General features: G+C 41.1%; 4 protein-coding genes across 6 annotated transcripts; 2 read left to right on the forward strand and 2 right to left on the reverse strand.

Annotated features, from left to right (window-relative positions):
- Nucleotides 1-631: 631 nt before the first annotated feature.
- Nucleotides 632-6234, reverse strand: LOC125888808 (caspase-1-A-like). Its single transcript, XM_049576422.1, has 3 exons — nt 6002-6234; nt 3641-3918; nt 632-963 (listed from the first exon to the last, which is right to left on the reverse strand). The coding sequence occupies exons 1-2, from the start codon at nt 6006-6008 to the stop codon at nt 3641-3643; spliced, it is 285 nt and encodes a 94-aa protein (XP_049432379.1). The 5' UTR covers nt 6009-6234; the 3' UTR covers nt 632-963.
- A 1896-nt stretch (nt 6235-8130) lies between these two features.
- rabgef1l (RAB guanine nucleotide exchange factor (GEF) 1, like) lies at nt 8131-15500 on the forward strand. Of its 3 annotated transcripts, none has more exons than XM_049576412.1 (9): nt 8131-8270; nt 8940-9133; nt 9272-9444; nt 10040-10215; nt 10893-10974; nt 11085-11217; nt 11352-11443; nt 11559-11815; nt 12696-15500. In XM_049576412.1, the coding sequence occupies exons 2-9, from the start codon at nt 8961-8963 to the stop codon at nt 13119-13121; spliced, it is 1512 nt and encodes a 503-aa protein (XP_049432369.1). In that variant the 5' UTR covers nt 8131-8270; nt 8940-8960; the 3' UTR covers nt 13122-15500. The 3 variants fall into 3 exon arrangements, with proteins under 3 accessions (XP_049432369.1, XP_049432368.1, XP_049432370.1); XM_049576411.1 differs by having other exon boundaries at nt 8137-8270; nt 8937-9133; XM_049576413.1 differs by lacking the exon at nt 8131-8270 and having other exon boundaries at nt 8896-9133.
- Nucleotides 15501-17797: 2297 nt separating this feature from the next.
- Nucleotides 17798-22020, forward strand: LOC125889365 (Fc receptor-like A). The gene is made up of 6 exons (XM_049577264.1): nt 17798-17865; nt 17973-18008; nt 18816-19106; nt 19380-19652; nt 20896-21171; nt 21312-22020. The coding sequence occupies exons 1-6, from the start codon at nt 17841-17843 to the stop codon at nt 21710-21712; spliced, it is 1302 nt and encodes a 433-aa protein (XP_049433221.1). The 5' UTR covers nt 17798-17840; the 3' UTR covers nt 21713-22020.
- Nucleotides 22021-23566: 1546 nt separating this feature from the next.
- Nucleotides 23567-26104, reverse strand: otol1b (otolin 1b). Its single transcript, XM_049576554.1, has 4 exons — nt 25595-26104; nt 25419-25508; nt 24611-24682; nt 23567-24525 (listed from the first exon to the last, which is right to left on the reverse strand). Exons 1-4 carry the CDS (start codon nt 25995-25997, stop codon nt 23627-23629), a joined length of 1464 nt encoding a protein of 487 aa, XP_049432511.1. The 5' UTR covers nt 25998-26104; the 3' UTR covers nt 23567-23626.
- Nucleotides 26105-27344: the final 1240 nt, after the last annotated feature.

A 27344-nucleotide genomic window follows, 5' to 3' on the forward strand; every position in this document is an offset into this window, starting at 1 on the left:
GGCTCAACTGCGTTAAAAGAGTGGGGACTCAACATGCCCCTGTGCAAAGCAAAAGAGAGGGTGAAACTTTTTGTTCACCCTCTCTTTTGCTTTTGAAGCTCCATCCACAGAGGTGATCCTAAATCCCCTGTAGCTGACATTTCCAGGAAGCTAAACATCCAGCTACTGAACTTGCATTCTGCGGCATGGTTTAGCGATAGTATTGTTGTTGTACATATCTTCTTTCCATATATATACATTTGAGTATCTCTGTTGTAGGGTCTTTTTATTACCAAGAACTGTATAATCATTACTTTTATTACATTGCTTCTGAATATGTTAGTTGTACTCACAAGTATGCCACATCTTGTTAATCAACATCAGCTTCAGCTGCTAGATTGGCCACACCTGGTAGGGCCTGCCTGTCTTTATCTCTGTTGGAAAACGCATGTCAGAGGCACTGATGATAATCTAGGACTGAAACATTTGCTTGCTGCCTCTTTTGCACTTTTTTTGTTGAGCACTCAATCTCAGAAGCTGCAAAAACATTTTTACTCATGAAATAATCATGACGTAAAATTCACCAGATGTCCCATAATCCCTGTTAGTCACGTGACAATTCGGTCAATTATAAAAAAAAAAAACACACACACACAGTAAAATATCATTTTATAATGAGTCACACATTTTATCATATCATATTTACTAAAAATAAGTATATAAAGGGCATTAACATTACCATAGATATAAGACATCAAGTGATTATAAGTTCATGACTGCATGTCGTGCATTGAGAAGAGTCCGCTTAATAGAAATCTTCTGCAGTAAAACTGTATTTTTTTTATATTATACAGAAACAACGGCTTTATAAATTGCATGATAATGAATGACGAGTATCTCCATTCCTCATTTCCTCTGTGCACGGTGCATCAGCAGTAGGGATTAGTGTGGATGACCAGTTCCGCTCCTCTTGAAACACTGCGGCTGCAAACAGCAAAACACAACATCACTGCATTCAGGGTGCTGTTCAAAATGACATATTTCTTTGTGCTGGTGATACTGTATGTCTGTTTGTGTTATAGTCAACAAGTCCTGTGAAAAGACCGAAACAAGTGAACTGATCCTACCAACAGGTATCGCCTGGGTAGCCAAAGCTTGATATATCTTGTTCCTCTATTGTCGTACAAACACACATCAGTGAGCCACACTGTTGCACCGGGTGCCATTTTTTCACACTTGGTCCTTTTCAGCCCTCTAAACGGACTTTTTGCACATATGTGAACACCCCAAGAGAACTCAGACCCCTCTGAGTTTGGTTCACTTCAAGTCAACGGTTCACTTAACCTGTGCCTTGTGAACAAAAAACGCACCAGGTTCACTTTGCTCTTTGCCACTGTATTTAGCCCTCTAGATTACATGCTTTTGCACTGGGATACTTGATAAAATGGACGAAACCACGTTGGCCTGTAATGCTTGCAAGGATGCAGGACGAGGAGTAGTTTGGTCCACAGAAGATACTGCACGTCTTCAGATGTGGCATGTAGAATACATCAAACAACAACAGTCTACAGCACAGAAACACTGAGGTTTTCTTCCAATTTTAAGTTCATCTGAAAGCGAGTGGCTTCATAACCTCACTGCAGGGCCACGTCAAAGTAAAAACATAACTATGCCAACATATATATTAGTGTGAACAGGAAGAGGACTGAGGCCCCATCAGAGCTGAAGTTTACCAGAAAGAGAACTGAGTGTTCTTTCAAATGAACTGACAATGTGAACACAAAAAGAACTGAGTCCCTTTTCTGTTGGTCCACTGTCAGAGGACTGACTTCGGTTTGTTTAAACAAGACTACATGTGAAAACACCTTTACGGCCAAATTCCACCAGATGCGTGTTGGTTGCGTCTCCGCTCCGGCACGGCAGTGGAGCCGATAGGATTCAATTCTAGTCAATGTGTGTGTTTCCACCGGCTGCGGCTGTGCTGCGTTCCGGCTCCATCTCAGCTCCGGCACTCCGGAGCCCTCCGCAACAGATACGCAGGACTTCTATTTTTGCCAGATGCCGGAGCACAACGCAGCAATTCAGCACAGAGCAGATTGTGCGAGGAAGGAAGTCGTGCACAGAAACACAATAAAACATCTGGTTAATTTTCAAAATAAAATGCTCAGTGTTCACAGTGGATCATATTTCCCTGCATTACACCTTAAAAACTACATAATGGGCAGAGGCAGGCCTGAAGTCAACAGGTCAGAGGCTTTCAGACGTCATTTCACCCCGTGAACACCATGGACGAGGAGATATTAATCATGGCAGTGCACCGAGATGTCTTCCGGCGGAGCTGCACCGCACCGCACAGCAAACGCAGCCGGTGGGTATTGACGGATGGCGGAGCACGCAGCGGATAACCAGCACTGCCGTTCCGCAACGGACACGCGTCCAATGGAAATCCGGCGTTAGTCTTTGCATGTTGCTGTTCCTATAGGAGTGCCACAAGGGGGCAGTATACAGTGGGGTACAAAATGCTCCAAAAAGAGCTGTCTTTACATAAACTGAACATGTGCCAAATTTACGAGCAAGCATATTAGCTTGGGCGTAAAACTTGTGACACTGTCTGTGGATATCTTTGTCATCAAATAAATCATTGACAATATAATAACTGACATATTTAATCTCATTACACACTTTAAGAGCAACACCAGATAAGAAGAATTCAGGAAATACTAATTTTCTGTCTTCTTTAGTTCTAACAATCATAATGTTGCTCTTATTGGCGTTATATTTGATATCAGAATCTGCACCATAGTTGTTGTAGGCCGGCACTGTACGGGCAGAAGATTACCAAATCATCTGCATAAGATGATTTATTTAACTATATCCAGTCAAACACATCCTCAGTGGAAACAAAAAGTGTTGAGAGACGGACTACTGTGTTATCTGAGTTTGTCATTTCATGGTATTCATAAAGGGATATATTGAATAATGCCAGACTTATTCTTTAGACAAAAATAGGATAAAGTTCTCTCCACCTCAGGCACATTTTAAGTTTTCATTTGAACTTGAGTGTCAAGTGTCAGTTCTGCAAACAACGCATACGTTAAATTTGTACGATTCATACATATATTAATGTTTCTGAAGTGGCACAGTACTTGAATATGAGCTAGCTTGTGATGGGGAGGTGGAGGGGATGGTGGATGGCTTGTCACCTATAGGCAAGATGTCTGCCAAGCTGTAGATCACTGTTACAGACCAACAAACAACAAAACCGGCTGTTTTAAAGCAATAAATCGTTGCATCTTTCATCAGCTTCTTAGCCACTGAACATGGTTGTTGTTCAGTGACCCGTCTCTGTGTTTCATGCCGGGATAGTGCTACAAAAAGTGTCTGTTTCCTAGAAGCAGGATTGTGTTACCAAAACTGGGTATAAGCAAAAACGTGATTTTTTTTTCTAACCATAACCAAGTGTTTTTTGTTCTTAAACCTAACCGCACATTAACCACAATGTTGTTGAAAAGTTAAAATATTCAATGTATCCGCTACATAATAATGGAAATATATAACATAACCATGGTTTACAGAAATGTTTAATGCCAACATTTATTCTGGCGACTGGGTTTCAAAGCTCAGAAATGTTGACCAGCTCCACTGCATAATGCCAGCTCACCTAAACAGGTTGATCAGAGGACAGGCCCAGCTCAGAGTACAGTGTCGCATCTCTGCTTTTCAGGTGAGCCATCAGCTTCCTGCTGGCTTCGTCTCCTTTCTTCTTCACTGTATCAATGAGACAGCGTGCCTTGTCTGCCGTGGCGCTGTTCTCCTCGTCTATTGCGTCTTTCTCGCCATCATTCAAGATGCCATCATCTAAAAGGTCGTCCAGGAGCTGCTTAATCAGTGCTCTGGACACTTTGTCCACAAACTTTCTCCTCACCCTGGCGAGCTCATCTGGAAGAGGAAATATGGAGCAAAAGAAATCACACAACTCAGAAGTTTTGATTTCAGCAGAGGTACAAACACTGAATGAGACATTAGGAGTAAATGCTGTTTAGCGTACCTTCACTGACATAAATGGGACATAATGTGGACAAAATAATATTCAAGAGAAGGCACTCTCACTAATTCACTGCAGGAAGCTTCCTTATCCACAACAATCATGAAGCAAAAAAACTGCACAACTTCAATACTGACTTCTTTAAATATTTTAAAGATCTTATGATGAATATCAAATTAAAGGGGAACTAATGTTTTTTTTCAACCTGGGCCCTATTTTCTGATCTACTTTTGTCTAAATGAGTGATAGGACGTTCAGTATTTGACATTTCTCCAGTACGAAGCTAGGGCTGACGTGCCTGCAGCCCGTGAGCACACGCTATATTAAATAAGGCACTCAGACAGCGTCAAACAACGTCAAAACATATGCTCATCCCACTTCAGTCTTTTCTTATTGCAGCAAATTGAATCTATTGGGCTGCAACAGCAATTGATTTTCAAGTGAGCTACCAAAAGTTTATTTGTAATTGCAATGTTAATAACTTATTGAATAAAGAATCAATACTTGGTGCCCAGGTATCGATCCAATATTACAGCACATAATATTGCAATTCTTTGCAATTTTTTTCTCCCACCCCCACTAAAGACACTGTATACAAAAAATTAATATATATGTACCAGTATGCACATATCATGTAATGTTGCATCTGGTAAAGGTGGAGCTAACTGTAAAACTTATTACACTGTTGTTTAATCCAGTGGTTCCCAACTGGTCCAGCCACAGGGTCCATATTTCTCCTTATGCAGGATTTACACTTCTGCATCGAATCGAGGCCGTACCTACGGCGTGTGCTCTGCTTGATGTACAGCCTATGCCACCGCCTGACCTCCCAGAAAATGTAACATGTGCCGGCAATGTCAACCTCCTGACTGTTTTTGTGGGCAGAAATCCATTTCCCTCAGTGGAAACGAAGCTTTTATTTTAATTTCACAGATAAGAAGACTGAAGACAATAAAGCCTCCACAAAAATACCATTTTAAGTTTAAGTTTTTAATCTTGTATTTATGATTATTGTGTATTTATTTGTTCATTTTTATTAGTCTGTTTTTTTAACTGGCATATTCTTCTATTTCATTACTTATTTGTTTTGTTGTTGTTGTTGTTGTTGTTGTTGTTGTTATTGTGTGAAGCACTTTGTGTTGTGCTATATAAATGTTAGTGTAAAACAAAAACATTATTCATCTCAAACCATTTTAATGATATTTGGCCCAAAACCAAAATGCGCCCCGCTCCCCCCTATTGACTTGCCACCAGTGCAGTGAACGCTGGTCTCTACAAGGTCAAAGTGTGTATTTATTTAGACTGCTGGTTTCCCCAGAAATGAAACCAAACTTGTCTAACCAAGGTATGAATATCTGTTTTTAATATACTGTTTGTTGCAGTCAGAGAACATAAATGTATTCATTACAAATTCAATTAAACCTAATTCTTTTCTTTTCTAATCTCTTGGGATTTAATATTCAGCCTCTAACCTGTGTAGATTGTTGAAGAGCAGGTGGCAAACTGTCACTTCTTGTGGTTACATAAAAAACATCAGCGACTTCAGCATTATGATCAAAGAGCATGTAAGAGAAAGCGGAAGTTTCCCTTCAGAATCATCTCTATTCAACTGAATGTCATATAAGACTCATGTATTGCGTTAATAACAGGCTTTCTGTGCTGATTGATTGATTGGAGAGTTATTTTAAAGTCTCAAACGTCTGAATAAGAAATTTAGTTCGTTTATCTTGCAACTGCAGTATGGATACGCCCAGGAAGCCTCACAGTTCAACTTGACTTTGAATTGGATTGTTTTACGCACCGCATGAAGCTGTGTGTAATCCTCAGCAGGCTGCTGCAAACACTGTCAAAGAAAAGTCTTTACAGCCTCTGTAAGATATTACTTTCTGCGCGCCAGTATTTAATTGCCGTAAAATGTTCAACTTGACTTATGCAGCTTTAACTGTAAAGTTGTTTGCAACGTGGATTTCTTCTTACCTGCCATCTCTCACACACTTCGTGTCACAGGATCGTAAAGAATATAGTCCAGCGAGATTACATTAAAACTTGAACCCTGAGTGACGAGCTACTGCGTAAACTTTGCGTGGAGATTTTCGCGCCAAATATCCTGCATAATGTTACTAGTTATCAAAATGGAAAATGATGCAACATTTTGAATTATTGTTGCAGACAAACAACACGGAAACATCTGCACGCAGATGTTCGCCAGAGGAGAGGCGGAGTCATAATCTGATGGCTCATGTCTTCCTTAAACTGGGAAACTTTGTTTATTCTTACAGATTAGATCATGCAATTAAGTAGGTGAAAAAAGGCTCCACCTCGACCAGCAACATTAAAATAATCTTTACGTGTTAATGCAGCAGACTATAATACATTTATATAATAAATCATATATAATTATAGAATAAATACAAACAGTAAGGGAATTTGCAATTTCCATCCTCTTCTTGTTTCTGCACAACACCCTGGATGGCTTTGTCCTTTAATTCTCCCTTACTCTGATGCTCTCCACTCCATCATTTACCTTACACTCACTGGCCACTTTATTAGGTACACACATTAGGTACAATTGCTCGTTGATACAAATAGCTGATCAGCCAATCATGTGGCAGTGACTCAAAGCATTTAGGCATGTAGGTCAAGACGATCTGCTGAAGTTCAAACTGAGCATCAGAATGAAGAAGAAAGGTGATGTAAGTGACTTTGAACATGGCATGGTTGTTGGTGCCAGACAGGCTGTTCTGAGTATTTAAAAAACTGCTGATCTACTGGGATTTTCACCCACAACCATCTCTAGGGTTTACAGAGGATGGTCCGAAAAAGAGAAAATATCCAGTGAGCGGCATTTCTCTGGGCGAAAATGCCTTGGTGATGCCAGAGGTCAGAGGAGAATGGCCAGACTGGTTCAAGATGATAGAAAGGCAACAGTAACTCAAATAAACACTCGTTACAACCAAGGTCTGCAGAAGACCATCTCTGAACCAACAACACGTCCAACCTTGAAGCAGGTGACCTTTGGGATGTGGTGGAACGGGAGATTCTCATCATGGATGTGATGCCAACAAATCTGCAGCAACTGCGTGATGCTATAATGTCAATATGGATCAAGATCTCTGAGGAATGTTTCCAGCACCCTGTTGAATCTATGCCACCAAGAATTAAGGCAGTTCTGAAGGCAAAAGGGGGTCCAACCCAGGACTAACAAGGTGTACCTAATAAAGTGGGCTGTGAATGTATATCCAACCTTTTAAATTCACCTATAGCAGCTGTCTATGTTGCCTATAGGTAGATCTTTCTCACAATATGAAGGTCATCCGGGAGGGATTTTAGGAAAAAGAACAGCCCTTTATCACAGACTTTAGGAAAAGCACAGGTGTACATAACAAAATTAATAATGCTGAGTTCCATTTAGCCGCTTCAGTTTCAGGGTTGTGGTCCTGTGCATGCTCGTCTTGCAGTCATGACTTACAAGGACTAATACAATGTTCTTTTCTTTTATGATAAGCTGTGAAAAAGGTCTATTGCATGATTCAAGTTGTGGCCACTCGAAATGACTTATCATGGGAAGGAGTCAACAATGAGAAATGTTGGCAAAATAATTTCAAATGATATGTTTTGACTGAATTCCTCAATATTGATTATGTGACATCCAATATTAGTACAGCAAAAAGGTAGGAGCATTGGAACTTCATTACACCAAGGCCTTCTTCTTCTGGGTTTTAAAGGACATATCAAACTTTGTACCTCATCTTTTATATATCTCACAGTTTGTTTTTGTAATGCTCTTTCTTTACAATGAGCATTACAGGCTGCCATCAAGCAATCTTGTTGGACAAACCAGCAAAACACATTTAAAGGGTCAGTTAACCAAAATTGGGGATCTAAAATAGTGCTTTTCAAAGGGTTGTTTTTATTATATTATGTTATAGAACTGCATATAGACTTGTCTTTTTTATTAAAGCAGGGTAATTAATTTTATTATCAGAGAGTTAATGCTATTTCTTGACAATCTAAGAGGAATAAAATATGGGCTATTGCAATATGGCAACGCTAGAGGGCGATGATCCGTATAACCTGATTTGTTGCGTACTAAAAAAAAAAATCAGCGAAGAAGAAACAACTAACAGACAAAATGGCTGTGTGACGAAGCTAGCCGCTGGGCTAATGTAAACATCCACCAACAGTAGACTGGAGCTGCAGAGACGATAACGTTACCCGATAGCTTTTTGACACTGCGAATGAGACTGTATGTTGACACAAAATTCACGCAGCGTCTTCGCTAGCATAACGTTAATTTGGCTTGTTAGCTTAGCTAGCTAGGTTAGCTCTGTAATTAGCTTAGGTAAACACTGGCAGCTAACTGTGGTTTAGCGTGTTGATTTAGCGTTTTTGAGTGACGTTAAACTTTTGGCGTGTGAACATTCCGGTTATTTGTAACCACAAATAGTCACCTTCCAGAGTGATATATCTGTATGAGACATGGCTGTTTTGTGAGGATATTGTGTTAGAGTTTTGCTCTGTTCAGTCCTGAGAGAAAAGCTGCTAACTTAGCTATTAGCGAATGCTAACAAGTAGATAGGTCAGAGCTGAAGACATTCATCAGATGTATTGACCCGGAGAAAGACACACAGTTAGAGTCGTCAGGGCCTTGATTAACTTAAACACTGTGAACTTTGTTACGATAAACAACTGTAGTGTTAAGACTAATTGGCTGGGTCTATTTCACGACCTGTGGTGAGATTTGGATATAAGCTCAGCCGACGGAAGAGTCACTGCTGTACAAAGTTGTTCTGCAATCTTGAATGGATTAATGTGCAGCGAGGCCTGTCTGTTTGATCATAAAACAAAGCACCATTGTTGGTTGTACTCACTGTTTGGGTTGTTGAAGTTTCCTGTCTTCTGGTGCCCCCAGCAGTCTGTCTAACTTTGGTGAAGGATGATGAGCCAGCGGCGTGGGATCCATCTGGACCAATCAGAGCTGCTTTGCAAAAAAGGATGTGGTTTTTATGGCAACACTGGCTGGCAGGGCCTGTGCTCAAAGTGCTGGCGGGAGGAAAATCAACGAGAAAAGCAAAAGCAGATCCAAGAAGACTGGGCACTTGCTGAAAGGTTTGCCTGTGCCCTGTGTAGTCCCAAAATACAAATACTGTCTCTTTCTCTCCTTTACCTCTTCATTTTGTTGGCTTGTTCTCGTGTCCGTGTGTCCAGCCTCCAACGATTACAGCTGTACTGTCTTCTCTACCCCAGGCTGCAGAGAGAGGAAGAGGAAGCTTATGCAAGCAGACATCAGAAAGCCCAATCACAACATACCATCACACCCTTCAGCCGGTTTGAGGAAAGAAAAACTAAGGAGAAGTCCAGCAAAGTCAACACAGTCACAAAGTTTTTTATTCCTTCCACAAAAACACCACCGAAAAAAGGTACATACTGTTGCACGTACTGTCATTTATTAAACCTTTCTTTTTTTAAGTTTTCATTGCTGTTCTTAAGTTAAACAATATATATTCATATTCATTTTTCATTATTCTAAGTGAAGGCTTGTTTTGATTAAACTTTCCTCTGCTTGGGGGCGCCCTGGTAGCTCTCAAGGTTGAGTGAGTGCCATTGAGGCTGAGTCCTTACGGCAGCAGCTTGGATTTGTGTCTGGCCCAGCCCCTTTGCTGTATGTCATCCCCTCTCTGCCCTATGCCTTTCTTGTCTCTCTCTCTCTCTCCTTGAAAACAAAGCAGAAATGCCAAAAAAAATACTGCCTGCAGTTTTGCGGAACTGGTTCTGAGTATGTGTTTTACTGGAAAAACATTTAAGAAACAAAACCAGACTGAGATAACCAAAATTTTAGCTCAATAATCTGTTTGTGGTTTCTGGTCAACCCTTCCTTAGAATTCATAGCTTGATAACCTACACACACTGTCTGGTGAAAATAAGATATTACCCGCAGCACGTAGGGCTTCTAGAAAGCCTCTGTTTTTGTTTTTGCAGCTTTGGTTAAATTAACATTAAATGGCTTCCCCCCAGATGCTCATTTCGATGCTCACTCCAGCCCAAGCCCGAGCTCCTCTACAAGCCGGCATTCCTCTGTGGACAGTGACCATGCAACGCGAGAGTTCATTGATTTCCTCAAGCCTCTGAAGTCAGGCAGGGAGATCTTCAAACAGTGCAGGGCCTTCACTGAGAGCATGGTCTATAAGCGGGTGAGCTAAAATGGATTACTCATCAGTGTTTTGTGTGTTTGTGGGTGTAAATAGCTTGACAGAAATATTTAATTCCTATGAATGAATAGTTTGCAAATGTGAACAACCTGTGAACAAGATACTTACATTTATTTTTAGTATAAGATTGTGTTTTCACTCAAAGTCATACAGCACTGTCAGCAGTCCTGATTTTCAGGTTATTGCGATTGCACCACTGTCCACCAGTTTGTATCTTTGATACTGTCCCATTACCACTGTTCCTGATTTATAACTTAACACTTCTCCAAATTAACGTTGCAGCCGCTGAATAAATGGAGCTTAAATTGCTTCAGCTCAAATGCTGATTGTATTATTTTTTGCATGACATTGTAAAATTCCTTAAACAATTCCTCTGCATCTCGTGAAACCTTGCATGTTTCCCTGTGAGATGCTAGAAGTCACAAGGTGAAAACAGGTCTTTTTAAATACATAATGGGGAAATATGCTCCTTCAGTCATTACAGATGTTTGTAGAAAGTCAGTTTGTTAAACATTTCAAAATATCAATATCAAAATTATGCACAACATATCACTCTTTTATATTTGGGCTTGATTTTAATATCTGTATCCTCTAGCTTATTTTGAAACTGAAATTCAATTCAGTCTGATCTGAATTGTTCATTTCCATTCTTTGCTCAGGACATGGGTGCTGATGAGCTGTCAGAGTGTGTGCAGGACTTCTACCAGAACCTCTCAGACCGTCTCCACACCCAGTTTAAAGGTACCGCTTAACTCTCAAGAAGACTCTAAATAGTGAATGTTACTAACATTATACAGCGTGTAATGCTGTTGCTTTGTATATCTTTGATGTTTGTGCTTTTGTGTGTCTAGGTTCATCAGATCACGTAGAGAGTGTTATGGATGAAGTAGAGAAGTACATGATGACTCGTCTCTACAAAGAAGTGTTCTGTCCTGAGACCACAGACGATGAGAAGAAAGATCTGGCCATTCAGAAGAGAATCAGGTCAGCAAACAAAAGTTGTAGTAATGCTTAAATTTGCTACATGACTAATCACTGATTTCTCTGCGTTCCCTCTGAGCACAAGGAAACGCAATTGCAGAGACAAGAACCTAAATCGTTACTGTTTTCTGTTACAGAGCCTTGCATTGGGTCACCATTGAGATGCTGTGTGTTCCCGTAGATGAGGAGATTGCTGAGGTGTCAGACAGTGTAGTCAAAGCCATCACAGGTAAGTCTCGGTAGGCTTATTTTTGAGAAGGCCATGGTTGGACATCACCATGTTTTATTAGCTGTATAGATCCAGAATTCGTTTGTCACCGTCTCCCATCTCTGCATCATTTCAGATGTGATTGAAATGGATTCCAAGTGTGTGCCCAAGGAGAAGCTGGCGTGCATCACTCGTTGCAGCAAGCACATTTTCAACGCCATCAAAATCAGCAAGAAAGAGGCAGCATCTGCAGATGACTTCCTTCCCACACTCATCTACATCGTGCTGAAAGCGAACCCTCCGAGACTGCAGTCGAACATCCAGTATATCACCCGCTACAGCAACCCCAGCAGACTGATGACTGGAGAGGATGGTTACTACTTCACTAATCTGGTGAGGAAATGAGTACATGCTTGCATTTATGTGGTTTGTTGAGTATGTCAGCTAGTCTCCATGTTTCTGAATTTTTTGTAGAAGTGCTGCCAAATTGTGTGGTATTATACAGACAGGTGTTTCTGTTATTTTGTCCATTACATTTTTGTCAATGCGGATAGGCTAAATGACAGAAACACCCCAGTGCATAATTCGATGCAGCACCACAAACTCAAAAATAGGTGTAAATAACAAAAACCAGATGTCAGATTTTTGTATCAGTCCAGCTCATCTAGAGATTTATGTTAGAAGCAGCTGAGTTACAAGTCAGACAGCAGTCTCAATAAATCATGATGCAATGCCGCTATAAGATGTGTAACATGGCTTTATTTTAAAAACCTCTTGCTTCACTGTGGTGTTGTTCACTCTGGTAGCAAAGTGGGAAAAGACAGATTGAGAAAAAGAAGTTAACGCTAACTACTACGTCAACCATTTGTCAAAAATTACCTTCTGGAATTCACTGAATGGCAAAATCAGTGGGAAAGTATTAACATCCCTAAAACACGTAAGACTAAAAGTGGTCTTGATGTATACTGTTCCACTGGCAGCACCATATTCCAGGTTGCTTCTCTAGAGTTTTACATTTAAATTTATTTAAGTCTTAAATATATTGCAGCTTTGTGTGCTGCTTTTCTCCTTGTGTAGTCTGTCTTCGAGTGGTTAACAACTGCTTTTATTTTGGTCATGGTCACCAGTTCAGTTGGCATTAAAAGCTCTAAAAAGTTTTCAATCTGAGTGAACATGGGACATCCTGCTAGGGCAAGTGGTTGGGATGCCACAGATTGATGGCATCCATAGGTGAGATTTTCCTTTAATGACTCTCCGCATCTCCTCTCCCCAGTGCTGTGCGGTGGCCTTCATTGAGAAGCTGGATGGCCAGTCTCTGAATTTAAGCTCTGAGGAGTTTGAGCTCTACATGTCTGGTCAGGCGTCTCCCCACTGGCCACCATCCAGCGAAGCTTCCTCCTGTTCTCCAGGCAGCACAGCTCTCAGTCAGGTCCACAAACGGTTGGATCTGCTAACAGGGCTCGGGGAAAGGCAGGAGCGGGTCATGGAGAAGGCTCGCCAGCTGGAGAGCGATCTCATCGACTGGACGGACGAGGTGGAGCAGAAGGTGCAGAGCGTCCTGGAGAGCTTTCCACCAGAGACACAAAACCCTCCTGCACCCTCAGCTAGCGGGACAACTTCTGCATCAGCAATAGACTCTGATAACGTTGAGAATGAGCACCTGCCTCCACCACTGCAGCCACAAGTGTTTGCTGGTTGATGTGAAAAGCTCGACTCAAAAAAAAAAAATCCTCTAGATGCTTTACTCCACCCTCCCCCTTTTCCCTGCTGTTAAATGTTGCAGCTATCTCATATGGATCCCATTCATCTCCATTCCATCCATCACTGAACAGTAAGATGAGGAGATATAACCACTTAGCGTAGAAGAAAGGCGAAATAGGTAGTCTAGCTCTGTCCGAAGGTAACTAAAAGCAAATAAGTATTTTTCCAGAATTTCCTGGATGCCAAATACACTCCGAGCCTCCAAGCTTTGTCCTGGTTGCAAAGGATTTGGTGCAGTACCTGTGGTAACGCCCTGCTTCAAGCACACACTAGTCTATTACATTCTGCTTCCTCAAAGCGAGACGTGCAGGGAAACCTTCCACAGAGTGGCGTCCAGGAGACATCCTGATGAGAATCCCCAAACCACCTCAACTTCTGCTCCTTTAAATGCAAAGAAGCAGACTGACTCCACTCCAAGCTCTTCCCGAACACACCCACAATGACATCTTCAGTACCTCAGTGCGTCTCCATTGTTGTTATTGCAGTTACATTTGAGCAGACAGGATAAATGGTTTGGATGTGAATTTGAAACATGTTTCTGTCATTCACAGCTTTTCAGACAAAACCAGACGTTTTTGTTTTTGTGTTGTGATGTCTCTAAGGTTGGGTATCATTTAAAAAAAAAATTTATACCAGTACCAATACCAGCACACTCAAAGTGACAAATAGAGTACTTCATTTGATACCTTTTTTCCTTGCTTCATTCAGTACCTGTTTAAAATGTTTTAATGGCATCTCGGCACACTGAACTACACTGAGCTTGACTTCACCACACCACAGACTGAATACCTTGTAGCTGCTGTGGTAGTGGGCCAATCTCACGTCGAATTAAATTGAAGAACTCTCGCAGTGAAAGAGTCTTTTTCTCTAGATCTGGGTACAAAAAGGGTGAAATGCAGGTATCGTGACTGGAGATGTTTCAATACTACTTGGTACTGGGTTATTTCAGTCGATACCTTAAAGAGGTTGAGTGCTGATACCCAGCCTTAGATGTCTCCAGGTGTAAACTGACAAGTGGAGGCTCAAGTGGACACACAGAGCCACATTGCCCAAGTAACCTCCAACAACTTTACAGGAATTTTTCAGTCAAACATGTTTTTGGCAGAGGAAATGGTGAAATCTGAACGATGCGAAACCTAACTTCCCCTCACTGAGACAACCCTCCAGCTCATGCTCGTGATTCGTGCTGTGTTTATTGTGTGTTTCTGCAGAGAAATATCCGGAGAGAAAGAGACGTGCGTGTGTGAGACAGTTGTGCATGCGGGTGAGAGTGCGAGCGTGTGTTGCATGGACATGTTCCATTAATGTCGGTGAATCATAGAGTCCTCCAGCTGCGTGTGTGTGGATATCATAGTCATGTTTTCATGCCAGACCTCTCAACTCCAGTTGTAAGCTGGGTGTACAGAAGTGATTTTATTTTTCTATAGAGTGGCAGGTATCAATTCTTTTGGATGCAATAGGAGACATTAATCCTGTAATATTTACAGTAGTACTCTTGTTAAAGAACATTGCTTGAAGACATGTTACATGAATTCTAATGATTCAATAGTAAAATTTTCATTTATTTCGCAAGAGGGTGTTGTAAGCATGTCCCATAAAAGGTTTTAGGTGATTTTTTGTTTGGTTTCTTTGGGGGGGGTTCGCCCTGTCAGAACTGTTGGATTAAATAGGTAAAAAGAAGTCAAAGATGATGCTGTTTGCTGTAAACAAGTCATAAAAAAACACTCCTATGGTCGGTTATTCTACTAGTGCTGAAGAATCATAGCATAACCAGTTTAATTTATTTTGAAGCACTTTTCTTCTGTTTGATTTTAAAAACTCTTGATTGAGAAGTGAAATTAATGAAGGAAGTAATGGCTTTATTCAGTTGAAAGGATAAATGATAATTGGTGAAAGCAGTGTTGTTAAAGTGTGTCTGTATTTGGCAGTCATGTCTGGGAGAGTTTTGTTTTGCTCATGAGCTAAGATTTCCTTCTGTTGCTAGACTTGTATCTTTTTTTTGAATTCTTATTTGCAGCACCTATAGTCAGTGTGCAGCTGCTGTCCAATTTTAGTTTGAGAACAGACTTTTAATGCAAACTTAAACAATAGCTTGAACAGCTTCATATTGCACTGTATGCAGAAGCCATTTATCAGGTATTTTAATGAAGTTTAAAACATCATCTTTGTAACCTTATAGGTTTGTTATTGTATCACATATGGGAGAAAGTAACTCAATACTGTCTTTTATTTAAATGTAACTTATTGGGGCAGTATTGGTTTATTTGCCTCTGTGGGTGTGTGATGATGGTTAATAAAAATTGAAAATGCATGTGCAGTTCCTGTTCATCATGTAGTTTCACATGACTCATAATTTTGCAAGACAGGATTAAATAAAGAGCTGACACACTGAGATTTTAACTTTCCGTATGGTTCTGGATCAGAGTGGAGAAATGAAAAGGATAGTGATTGTATAAGTTTAACAAAATTTAGCATTACTGGGATTCATGAACCTTTTCTCCCTTTCCCAGTATGTGAATTTACAAAATAATTTCAGTATTTGCTGTATAGTCAAGAGTAAATGTTTGGGCTTTAATTCCCAGACGGGGCGATTCTAACATTACAGCAGCACAAAAACTATCTGAAGAGGTAGGAAAAACATGAAGAACTATTTAAAATGAATAAAACAAAGTAAGAATGTATTTAAAAACAAATTCATTACAGGACCTAGTTGGAGTTAGTCTGACTAAATCATGTGAGTATCTTCCAAAGTGACATGTTCCTCTAGCTGTCGAAGTAAGAAAAGATCATTTTCTCCAGCAGGCAAAATAATGTAACTTAGCATTAATATGGAAAATACAACAGATACATTAAAAAAGACAAACTAGTAGAATTTCCAGAGATGATTACTCAGTGCCAAAAAATGCTCTCCACTTCATCAGAGAATGATAGATCAGCATTTACTGTGTCCTTTTTTAACACTATGTATTGTGATTTGTTTCAGTATTCCTTCCCATATATCTGTCAATGGACGTAGCCACATTTCGACTGAAATTCAGAATCAGAAAAATAAGGGTGTGTTACTTTCACTTCCCTTAGTTTTTTACTAAACTTTCCAGGATGAGATGTACATCAGACGAGGGGATTAGGTAGAAATGAAGGAGTAACCTAAATAATATAAAGTAAAAATTAAACTCAGTACACATTATTTACATTAACTGCAATTTAACAAAAGATGATTGCTACTGAAATCAGAAATACTTGATCCATCCCCAGGGAGAAATCATGATTCGTTACGTCACGTTTTCATAAAAAAGTATTTAAAACTATTAAAAAAATGCACATTATTTAACAATGTTTAACAAGAATGTATTTAAAGACACAAGTGCATCTCAGAAAAATTTGAGTATCACAGAAAAGTTCTTTTTTCCCCTTAATTCAGTTAAAAAAGTAAAACTTGTATATATTCTAGATCCATTACACATAATGTGAAACATTTCAAGCCATTGTTTAAATTTAATGATTACAGCTTATGAAAATCAAAAAATCTGAAAATTATGTTCATTTGCACTCAGGACTTGGTCTGGGCTCCTATTGCACGAATCACTGCAGTAACGTGACGTGATATGGAGGCCGTCAGTCTGTGGCACTGCTGAGGTGTTATGGAAGCTCTTGCTTTGATAGTGGCCTTCAGCTCTTCTGCCTTGTTGAGTCTGGTATCTCTCATCTTCCTCTTGAAAATACCCCATAGATTGTCTGTGGAATTCAGGTCAGGCCAGTTGGCTGGCCAATCAAGCACAGTAACACCACATGGTCAGCACACCAGTTACTGGTAGTTTTGGTGATGTGGGCAGGTGTCCTGCTGGAAAAGAAATCAGCACCTCCGTAAAGCTTGTCAGCAAACGGAAGCATGAGGGACTCTAAAATCTCCTGGTAGACGGCTGTGTTGACTTTGGACTTGAAAACAACAAAGTGGCCAACACCAGCAGATGACATGGCACCCCAAACCATCACTGGACCTCTAGACACTTGGATTCTTTGCCTCTCCGCTCTTCCTCCAGACTCTGGTACCTCGATTTCCAAATTAAATGTAAAGTTTACTTTCATCTGGAAAGAGAACTTTAAACCACCGAGACCATTGCAAACAGCCAGCCCTTTCAGCAATGACCTTCTGTGGGTTACGATCCTTGTGGAGGGTGTCAATGAGTCTTCTGGACTACTGTTGGTGTCAGCAGTCTTCCCCATGATGTGGTTGTGTGTATTGACCCAGACTGACATAGTTAATTAGCTGAGTAGAGCTCTTCTCAGGACTGTGTGAGTCCAGATTATATACAGTTTTCAGTTTCTGAAATAACTGAATAACAGAACTTTTTCATGATATTCTAATTTTTTTCTGTATGTGTATCATGCTTAGTATGTGAATTATGTAAATACCCATCATAATGCCCATTTGTTCTTGTGAACTCTGTTGTGTTTGAACAAATAAATCCCTGTCTGTTTCCACAAAAGTATGCTCGCAGTTCAAGAGGAAAAATAAACATGTCAGAAATTAAAGGGTTATTTTTGAAAAAGAGGATATCCTGTGTGATGTGTTAAGAAAAAAGAACATCATTTTCACTTCCCTCCCCAATTTGAAATAAAAGAATCTCCCTCAGTCTCACAAACAGAAACCTTCACAATGGACAAGGTCATTTTCCTTCTTGGTGAGTTTCCTTCAGCTCATTCCTAGTATCTCACTCACTTAACATTGTCTTTAAAGAATTTTTTATCAACCTTAATTTGTCTAATGCTCGATTATCTTTTTTTTCAGTTCTTTCATCACTACCACAGCTTGTAGTACCCGAGGGTATGTACCACATATTCTTCCAATTAGATGTTAACCTTATATTTCCACTGAACATGGGCATTATGTGATTTTAAAGGACCAGTTTGTATGAATTAGTGGCATCTTGCAGTGAGGTTGCTGATTGCAACAAACTTAATACCCCTTCCTTCACCTCTTTGTTTCCAAATATATAGACTAGAGAACCTGCGGTGGCCTCAGGTAATGTGAGGCCACTGTGGCTACTGTAGAAACTTGGCATGTCCTGACCTGATCTCAATGATATTCTGTATCAAGGCCGATCAAGGCATTTTTAACTGATCTTAATTGACTATATTAAGCTGTGTAGAGCCTGAACCGACCCTTTGTTTTACATCAGCTGTCATACAGGTGTTTTTATATGTGAGGCTTTCGTGAACAGTTAACACAACACGTGCAGAAATCGTCAACTCTCCAATTCTGCGTCTCCCCAGTTAAACACCACACATCATAAACACAGCAAAATGCAGTATGAGAATCTTAAAGGGATAGAGAAATTCCCTTGAGGAATGGGAGACTCCTTGGAAATGCTCCTGCTCCCTATGTAGATATGATGGGCTCATTCTAGATTAACGAGCACACAACAGTTCTCAGACTCTTGTGAAAACATAGTTATAAATATTATATTCCATTTCTGCCAATAGATCCCCCTAAATCCTACACACTGGTGCTTTAAGTACATAAGTTGAACATTAATATTCATAATTAAAACATACAGTGCAGGTATACAAATGATTAAGATTCTTTTGGAGTATTCCTCTCTAACAAACCCAAACGTGTTCATCTCCATAGTTCACTCTGTGACCTCGTTCAGAGCTGTGGTGGAGATGGTGTCAGGGGATTCAAGGATCTTCTCTGGAGAGAGTGTCCGACTGAAATGCAGCATTCCCGATGGCCACAGGTCTTCCTGGAATTACCTGTGGTTCAGGGGATCTGAGCAGCTCCCACAGCACGGAGAGCACTTTGTTCTGTGGAGAGCCAAGATTCAAGAGAGTGGGAAATATTACTGCCAAGGAGTGAGGGACACAGTGGTGGGAGACATACACACCCTCCAAAGTCTGCCTTTTGAGGTTAACGTTGATGGTAAGATTTTGTTTATTATAGTGCCATTTAATTAGAAATCTAACTGATTCACATGTCAGGGCCTTCTTCCTCTTTTGCTACTCCTGTTAACACTGAAAATTGGGAACTGCGAAACTCTTGCTGCCCTGAATGTCTTAAGTATTGCATGGTGCCCCTTGTGTGTTTGTTTTGCTCATCTCAAATGTCATTGGCCTGTTTTATTACTGTGAGCATCAATATAAGACCACAAGATGTTATCTCGATGTAACTTAATTCTCTGTTATCTTTGTTCAGGAGGGTATGCCATCCTGCATGTCTCACCTCAACCCAGCTTAGAGGGAGACACATTAACGGCCACGTGCCGTGTTCGAGGCACACCCCAAATTCATGAGGTGATTCTGTACAAAGATGGCCTTGAAGTTATGAGACAAAATGGCATCAACCCACATTTCAACCTGACCAACCTGACCATCAAGGACCAAGGAATGTATTCTTGTAGGGCTTCCTGGGACGCAGAGAGACGTACACGCTCTGTAATTTCAGTTGACACTCCACTGCAGGTCGTAGGTGAGTCTGTATACTGGGTTACTTTTGTGTTTGGTTGTGGCTGCACATGTTGAAATGATCCACATTTTGTGAAATGCACTTGTTCACCTTTTTGCTGAGAGTTAGATCAATGCCACTCTTACCTCTGCATTCAGTATCTAAAGCTAGTTTAAGTTTCAAGCTTAGTGTAAGAGGAAAACAGCTGGCTCTGTATAAATAAATAACTACCCACTCACCCAACCAATCAGAAGCAGCTCCATCGATCGGGAGCACTTTGACTGATGCACAGCTGTCAATCATGACGTCAAACCCCTTTTTATGGCATCGCACAGCTAATTAAAATCAAACTTACCAGACAAACACTTGGACATACATCAACGTGATAAAAACTACCTAAAATGGCAGAAACCATCTTTGGAAAAAATCAATTTGACGTTTACTTGGATCTTTTAGTTTGGCCCATATCCCATCTGCTAACATGGAGGGGTTGGAGTTTATGACTTATACTGCACCCAGCCACCAGGGGGAGATTGAGATGTTTTGGCTTCACTTCTTGGTAGCTGTCATGTCGTCCATCTTTATTATACAGACTTTGACTATTTCTTGACCGAGCGTACGTGATTGGGTCACTTTGTAGAGCCTTGTTTTTTCGGAAAATCGCTGCACCCAGCCAAGAGATAGTCCCAAACACTGCATAACCAACTATAAAACCATAAATTGTTGTTTTACAACTACACTGAATACTAAATAAAGGGCTACAACCAGCAGTGAGTTAGTTTAGCTTAGCACAAAGAATGGAAACAGCCACCCCAGCTCTGTCCAGATTAAATAAATATTAAATCTGTGTATCCACATCTCTAACTGCACTAGAGTTTTTTTCTGTGGTTTAAACAAACAAAATATAATTGATGAGTCTTAGAGGTGCTGTTAGGCAGATTTTGTTACCTTTGGACTGAGCCAGGCTGACTGTTTCCCCCTGTTTCCAGTCCTTATGCTAAGCTAAGCTAACCAGCTGCTCGCTTCATATTTTGTGTACAAATATGAGAATTGTATTCATCATGTCATCTAACTCTCAGCAAGAACGAAAGTGAAAAATCCTTTCACAATACATCAAACTATTCCTATAAATAGAATTTACCATAGTTGTTCTCAGCCTAATTTCCACCTAAATTCAACAGGGAAGACATTCCTGAAATTATTTTAAACTATTCAAATATATCAGTAAAGTTTTGTCAATAATATATTTGTCTTCTGGCTCTATCAGAGGTCGTGTCGCAGCCAATTTTGGAGATTGTTGCCGACAATAACCAGGTTCCAGTAAATAAGATGAAGCTCATCTGCCACGTCCAATACAACGCCCGTGCTCCTGCTCCTCCAATACACTACTATTTCTACAAGAATAAGAGCCGACTGGGAACAGCAACCTCTGAGAACCATGATCTGGTTAAACGGGATCCAGGCCAGTACAGCTGCAAGGTCAAGGTGCCTCAGTTGGGTGTCACCAGTTGGAGTACACCCCAGAACTTTGCACAAGTGACAGGTACTTTGAAGTAAATGTAACCTGTTGTTTGTCCTCGACTAAAAGTGAAAACCCTAATCTTCTTCTTGAACTGTCAAAACTGTGAATAATTGCACAGCAGTTGCGAAACTTCTGAGGTCAACTTGTCTCTGACCCAATAGGACCACAGATGATGAGGCCTTCAACTCTTCAGCCAAGAGACCTATTGCCTTTAGCTCCCCCAAACTCACCCCCAGACCTCCCCCTGCCTCCTGCATCTGAGCCAACAGCAGCCCGGCCCTCCCCTCCCCAATCAACAGCAACTCCTATTTTTATTCAGTCTACTAAAGTAAGCACCCAATCCTCAGATCCCTCAGAGAAGCCTTCACAGCCAGCGCCAAGCACTCCACCTACAGTCCAGCCTCTCAACCAAACTGCCACTCCTGTCAACATGTACGAAGAGTCTGGGGAAATGTCTGGAGATGGTGACTGGCCCGATGAAACAGAGGACTGGGATGCGGAATCAGGTGACTGGCCTGAGGAATCAGGTGACTGGCCCGAGGGCTCAGGTGGCATGCCTTAGGACTCTCCAGACACTGTCCCTTAGTGACAAGCTGTCACACATTACAGACCAGTGCAGAATTAATGATCCTAAATCAGAGTAATAACGCACTATTGCTACATCTTTAACTATCTGATATAAATCATACATACAGGGCCACTGAGCTGCCACTGCACACTTTTTAAATGATTGATTATGTAATATTAATTTTACATGTTTGCAGCTGTCAACTTCATGATCTCATGTACAAGACTAACTGGATCAGTAGTGTTGGAAATAATAACAAATGCTATATTGGTTAAAGCAAATAAAGCATTTCATAAATCCTACAGTGTGTACTACTGGATTTTATTTTCAGTGAACCCTTTTTACAGCCCTATGATACAGCACTGCTTACATATTGGTATAATAACATGGACAGTGGATTTACAGTAAGAAGAATAATACAGGCACAGTGACATTAACACATACATTTTTATGTCTCATTTTTATGCAATTACATATATTGATTGCCTGGGTCATCAGTGAGAGTGTACATAAACAGGAGTAGAGGACGGAGTGAAAGACAGGAAGAGCAAACGATAAGGTTGTTAAGAACTTCTGTGAGACAGGTGAGGTGAGGGAGACATGGAGTCACGTTGTTTAACTGAGGGCAAAAACATTTTAGGCAAAGTTCATTGTTTAAGCACACTGTGCAGGGCTTGTAGAGGATAACAGGGGTCCTTAAAAACAGAAAAAGCCTCTGCACACCCAAATGCATGATGGGTGCATTGGTGGAAAACACAGTTTGAATAAAATAAAAAAAAAAAACAACTACTGCTTTCTTGCTTGTTCCTCAATTGCATGCACAAGGTTCACAACAATTTTATATATGTACACTGATGCAGGATAAATTAGAAATTTTATAATTTTATCATACACTGATCATTGGTGTTTGGTACTTTTGCTCTCATTTACCTTTGTCATTTTGTTAATCTTTTCATAGTGTCATAGTGTGACCTGTATGCGAGATGTAGGGGTATTTAGTGCCATCTAGTGGTGAGGATTGCAGATTGCAACCAGGTGGAACTTCTATTTAGAATTCCCTCAGTGCTCAGTGTTCAGGAGGTTTTTACTGGGAGCTGCATTATCTGCAGAGGTGTCTTCCTCTTTAAAACAAATAGATCTAGTGATTTAAACTGATAAAAACACTGAATGAAGCAGTTTTACATTTTTAAAAAAAGTGTTTTTCTGACTCTCTCATTGTATAGAGGCTGCTCACTATGGTGGCCATCACAAATCCAAAAACATGAGTGGCTTTAACTAGAGCCAGTGTTTGGTTTGTCCATTCTGGGCTATTGTAGAAACATGGTGGTGCAACATGATAAGCTCAATGGATGAGGACCCACTCCCAATGTGGATATAAACAGCTCATTCTAAGGTAACAAAAACTGAACAATTCTTATTTTCAGGTGATTATACACTCAAGAAGACATATTTATATTCCATTTCAGCCAATATGTCCCCATAAATCCTACACATGGACCTTTGATTACCCGGGTAGCAAAGTGTGTGTTTCTAAAAGATGTGTCACTTACCACTTGACCTCATTTTTGTGGTATTGATAATTCACATTTATAAAGAACTATTATGATGTGTGTTCATATACCTGATGAAAGCAGTGTAGATCAAAATGTTGTAAATAAAATATACCAGAGCTAAACAAGACTTTTCTTTTTATTTGGTACATAACAGGTGAAATAACAAGATATTAGTGAGGTGATAATACATTTAACTTGATTTTGATATTGCCTGTCCTTAAATTACCATACTAGTGTGCAATACAGCTTTGGAGCAGTTTATCAGTAATGAGTACAGTGTAGCACCACCAGTAGTTGTCCTTTTTAGGGATCAAGTTGGAACAGTCCAGTAGAAGAGGATATTTTGAGTTGAGGATCAACCCTTGTCTGAGTAGAGCAGGAACCCAGAGAAGATGCTGTCGTCCTCACTGCTGGCATACGCCCCATTCCAGTCTCTGAGCGTCTCCATCCACACCTGATCACCCACCGCCAGCTGCAGCACCACCAGAGTGGACGCCTGGTCGATGTCTTGACCATATAGAGAGTCCCGTGTCCTTACTCGCCGTGACCCGTTCACTACCAGTGTGGCTCGCAGTGGCTGATTCCGTACAGTGATGTGGAAGGAGAAGACGTAAACCCCGGCGTGGACACATGTAAAGCTGTTGGAAGTGAGATTGAAGTGGTTCTCTTCGTTGTAGAAGACTTTGTCGAAGCGGACTGGGAAGCCAGAGGGAGGGAAGGACTTTCTCGGGGAGATACCCACACTGAAGGCCGAGCGTTTCTGGGGAACCCCTGATCCCTTAGCCCCTTTGAATCCACGAAAGCCGCGATCACCTCTCATCCCAGGGTAACCTCTGTCCCCTTTCGGCCCAAGCATCCCTCTTATGCCTTGTGGTCCCTGAGGTCCTCTGATCCCTGGTTCTCCTTGTGGTCCAGGAGGTCCTTGATCCCCTCGGATGCCTACAGGACCAGGGGCACCATGCTTGCCGTTAATTCCTGGAATGCCCATTGCTCCTGGAATGCCAGGAGACCCAGGATCTCCTCGCTCTCCTTTCTGTCCCCTCTCCCCGAACGAGCCACATTCCCCCTTATCTCCTTTGTCTCCTTTAGGACCTAGCTCAACAGCCACTCCTGGCGGTCCAGCTGGCCCCTCTTTTCCTGGTTCTCCCTTCTCACCTGTGGTGCCATTCTGTCCAGGTTCCCCTTTCACCCCACCATCACCTTTGGCACCTTGCAACCCCACTTCGCCTTTCTCACCTTTTGAGCCAACTTCACCTGCAAGGTAAGGAAACTGTGTCAGAACGGTTTAAGTATGGAAACAAAATAAAAGAATTCAGCAGTCACCTCAACAACTTTGCACCTTTTTGTCCCGGTTTTCCGGGGAGTCCAGGTGGTCCACCTGTCCCACTGTTTCCTCTGTCACCTTTATCCCCTAAGAAATTGACATAACAAAGCTAGTATTCAATGAACAATATCCAACATAAACAATATGAATGTGTCTTTTTTAAATGATGCTTATAGGAGAAAACGATATATATAATTTGACAGGTCTACTGGACACAAGCTCAAATGTCAAAGCAACCTGATTATACTGATTCACCATTGTGTAATGACCCCTGGGCTTTATGTGTTGTGCCCAGGTGCCAGTTGTTTCATTATATGCCCTTCAAACATAATGGCTGCATTCTGCAGTCTTGAAATATGTAGGGGTGTCACGATATACCAGTATTGATGATAACTGTAATATTAAAAAAAAGAAATACTGATATCATGTTAATAGTACTCATATGAGTACTATTTACTATTAAGTTGTGTAAATAAGCCAGCACCTCTTATATTTTCACTTGTCTTTCCGTTCTCACTTTGTCTTTGTCTCCCCTCTCTCAACACCATCATCTACTGTTATGGTTACAGACCCTCTCTCCATCAAGTGTTATTAATTTGCCAAAAAAAAAAAAGACAAAACACACAATAAACAAAGTTAAAGATAAATTTGACTGTTAGCTTTATTATTATTAACTTCATTTTTTTAAATAGATATTGCAATAATATCATTATCATGAACTCTTTTGGCCACGATAATAATGTAGTGAAAATCTGATATCGTGCCAGCCCTATATGTATGTAATAATCAATTGTACATGTGTATTTAACCATATTATACTCACCTTTGTCTCCTCTTAACCCCATAGGACCACTCATTCCTGGTGGTCCTGGTAAACCAGCTGCTCCTGTAAGGCCTCTTTCACCTGGTGGCCCTAGATGAGCAAACATAAATAAAGTTCAAAATTGTGAAAGCAAACATACAAACAACTTAATTGCACTTAATCAGTGAGTCTTATACCTTCCAGGCCTCTGTCTCCCTTTGGCCCCCTGGGGCCTCTCTCAGGTGGACAGCACTCACAGAAGTTGAAGTAACACTCATTGTAATCAAGAGTGTAATTCTCAGGGCCAGCACCAGGGGGCTCCGTGCTCTCTGTGTAGTACTGTGGATAGACTTGATTTGGATGGGTGGTCCTCTCTGTGGTGGGCAGTGGACGGGGCGCAACAGGATTTGCACTCGGCACTGCCTTGAGAGTCTTGGGCATGCTGGTGGTCACAGGGTTGTGCACGGTGATCTGAGGGACAGGTTTCTTGGTGTACTGGTACTTTGGCTTCTGTGTCGTCTTAGCTTCAGCGCAGGACACCACAGTGAGTGTAACCACAACTACAGCCACGAGGGTCGACTGGCAGGAGATAATCCTCATGGTTGACTGGGAGCTGAGAACAGACAAGTTTATAGGCTACAGGACTCTTCTGTTTGTCTGCATTGATTTCATTTCCCATTCATTTTAGGTTTAAAGACAGCAGATTAAAAGAAACATGCTGATTAGCAGTTCATCAGCCCTGTCCAGCTATCACTCCTCTTGTCTACTATTATCTCAATATAGTATCATCAATTCTTTTTCCTTGCTTCTCTATCTCCACTTGCACGTTTCCTGCACTGTCAGTTTCAGATTGGAGCTACACTGTTTTTCAGTCATGTGCCATTATAACTAAAAATCTATAGTTAGAGCATTCAGTGCTGAGTTTATGGTCAGTAAATGCAGCTGCTACAATGTTCAACTGCAATGAAAACCTGCATCTTCATCATCTTCATCAAGTTAAGTATGCCCCTCAGCTTAGCTATGCTATTCTTCATACATAAACTAATCATTGTAACAGGTGACCAACTGTCAACTGTCTGTGAATCATCAAAATGAATCATTTAGCAAAATTGATGAGACTCACCCAGTTATGCATAAGTGGTATGGTCATTTATCCTCTCTAGCAGTGGTTTGGAGGCAGCACCAGGAGCTCCAGATCTCTCTGATATCTCTGCCAGGCTTGGGCGAAAGAACATTCCCACCAATGAGGGTGGGTGCTGGAAGCACAGGGGGAGGTCTGAAACCCAACTACGGTGGGCTGGAGCCGACCCAACGAGAACCACTGTGCTGTGGCCCATTCTCTGTACGCCTGTTGTGTAGAAAGGTGCTTTTGTGATACGGGATACAGCGCCCGCCAGGAGCACTCCCTCTCTGCGAGCTAGGTGAGGAGCAAAGGCCGTGGGGCAATGGGTCACCCGATATGGGAGGCATTCCTCCAACATCCAACCTGCTATCGAGGCTCTTACAGTGGGACAAAGCCAACCAAAGAAGGTTCTATGACAGAGGCCGGGGCACTACAACAGCCTTTTTTTCCCAAGTGTTGCTTTGGACAGTATTCAGCAGGAAGGTGCAAACTGTTTCTATCCAGAATTTTTACATGTAAAGTGCCACTCTGCTGCAAGTTGACGTTTGAGAGTACACCTAGATGACATTATCTGCAGCAATTCATTTAAAAATCTTACCTATTAAGTGATGTAAGCAGTTGCTTAGGGCCTTCTGGTCCATAGGGCCCCCCTAAAAAAGATTTTTTTCAATGAACAAGATACAATAGATTGGCAGCACGGTGGTGTGATGGTTGTCACACCGAATTGGCTTGTGTAAAATGCTCAAATGACTACTTCCTAATTAACAGCCCCTTAGCTTGTTACTATCACTAAAGTTGGTCATATTTGTATGCCATATCAAACT

Source organism: Epinephelus fuscoguttatus, linkage group LG5 (assembly GCF_011397635.1).
Source record: "Epinephelus fuscoguttatus linkage group LG5, E.fuscoguttatus.final_Chr_v1".
In the NCBI taxonomy this organism is placed as follows: Eukaryota; Metazoa; Chordata; class Actinopteri; order Perciformes; family Serranidae; genus Epinephelus; species Epinephelus fuscoguttatus.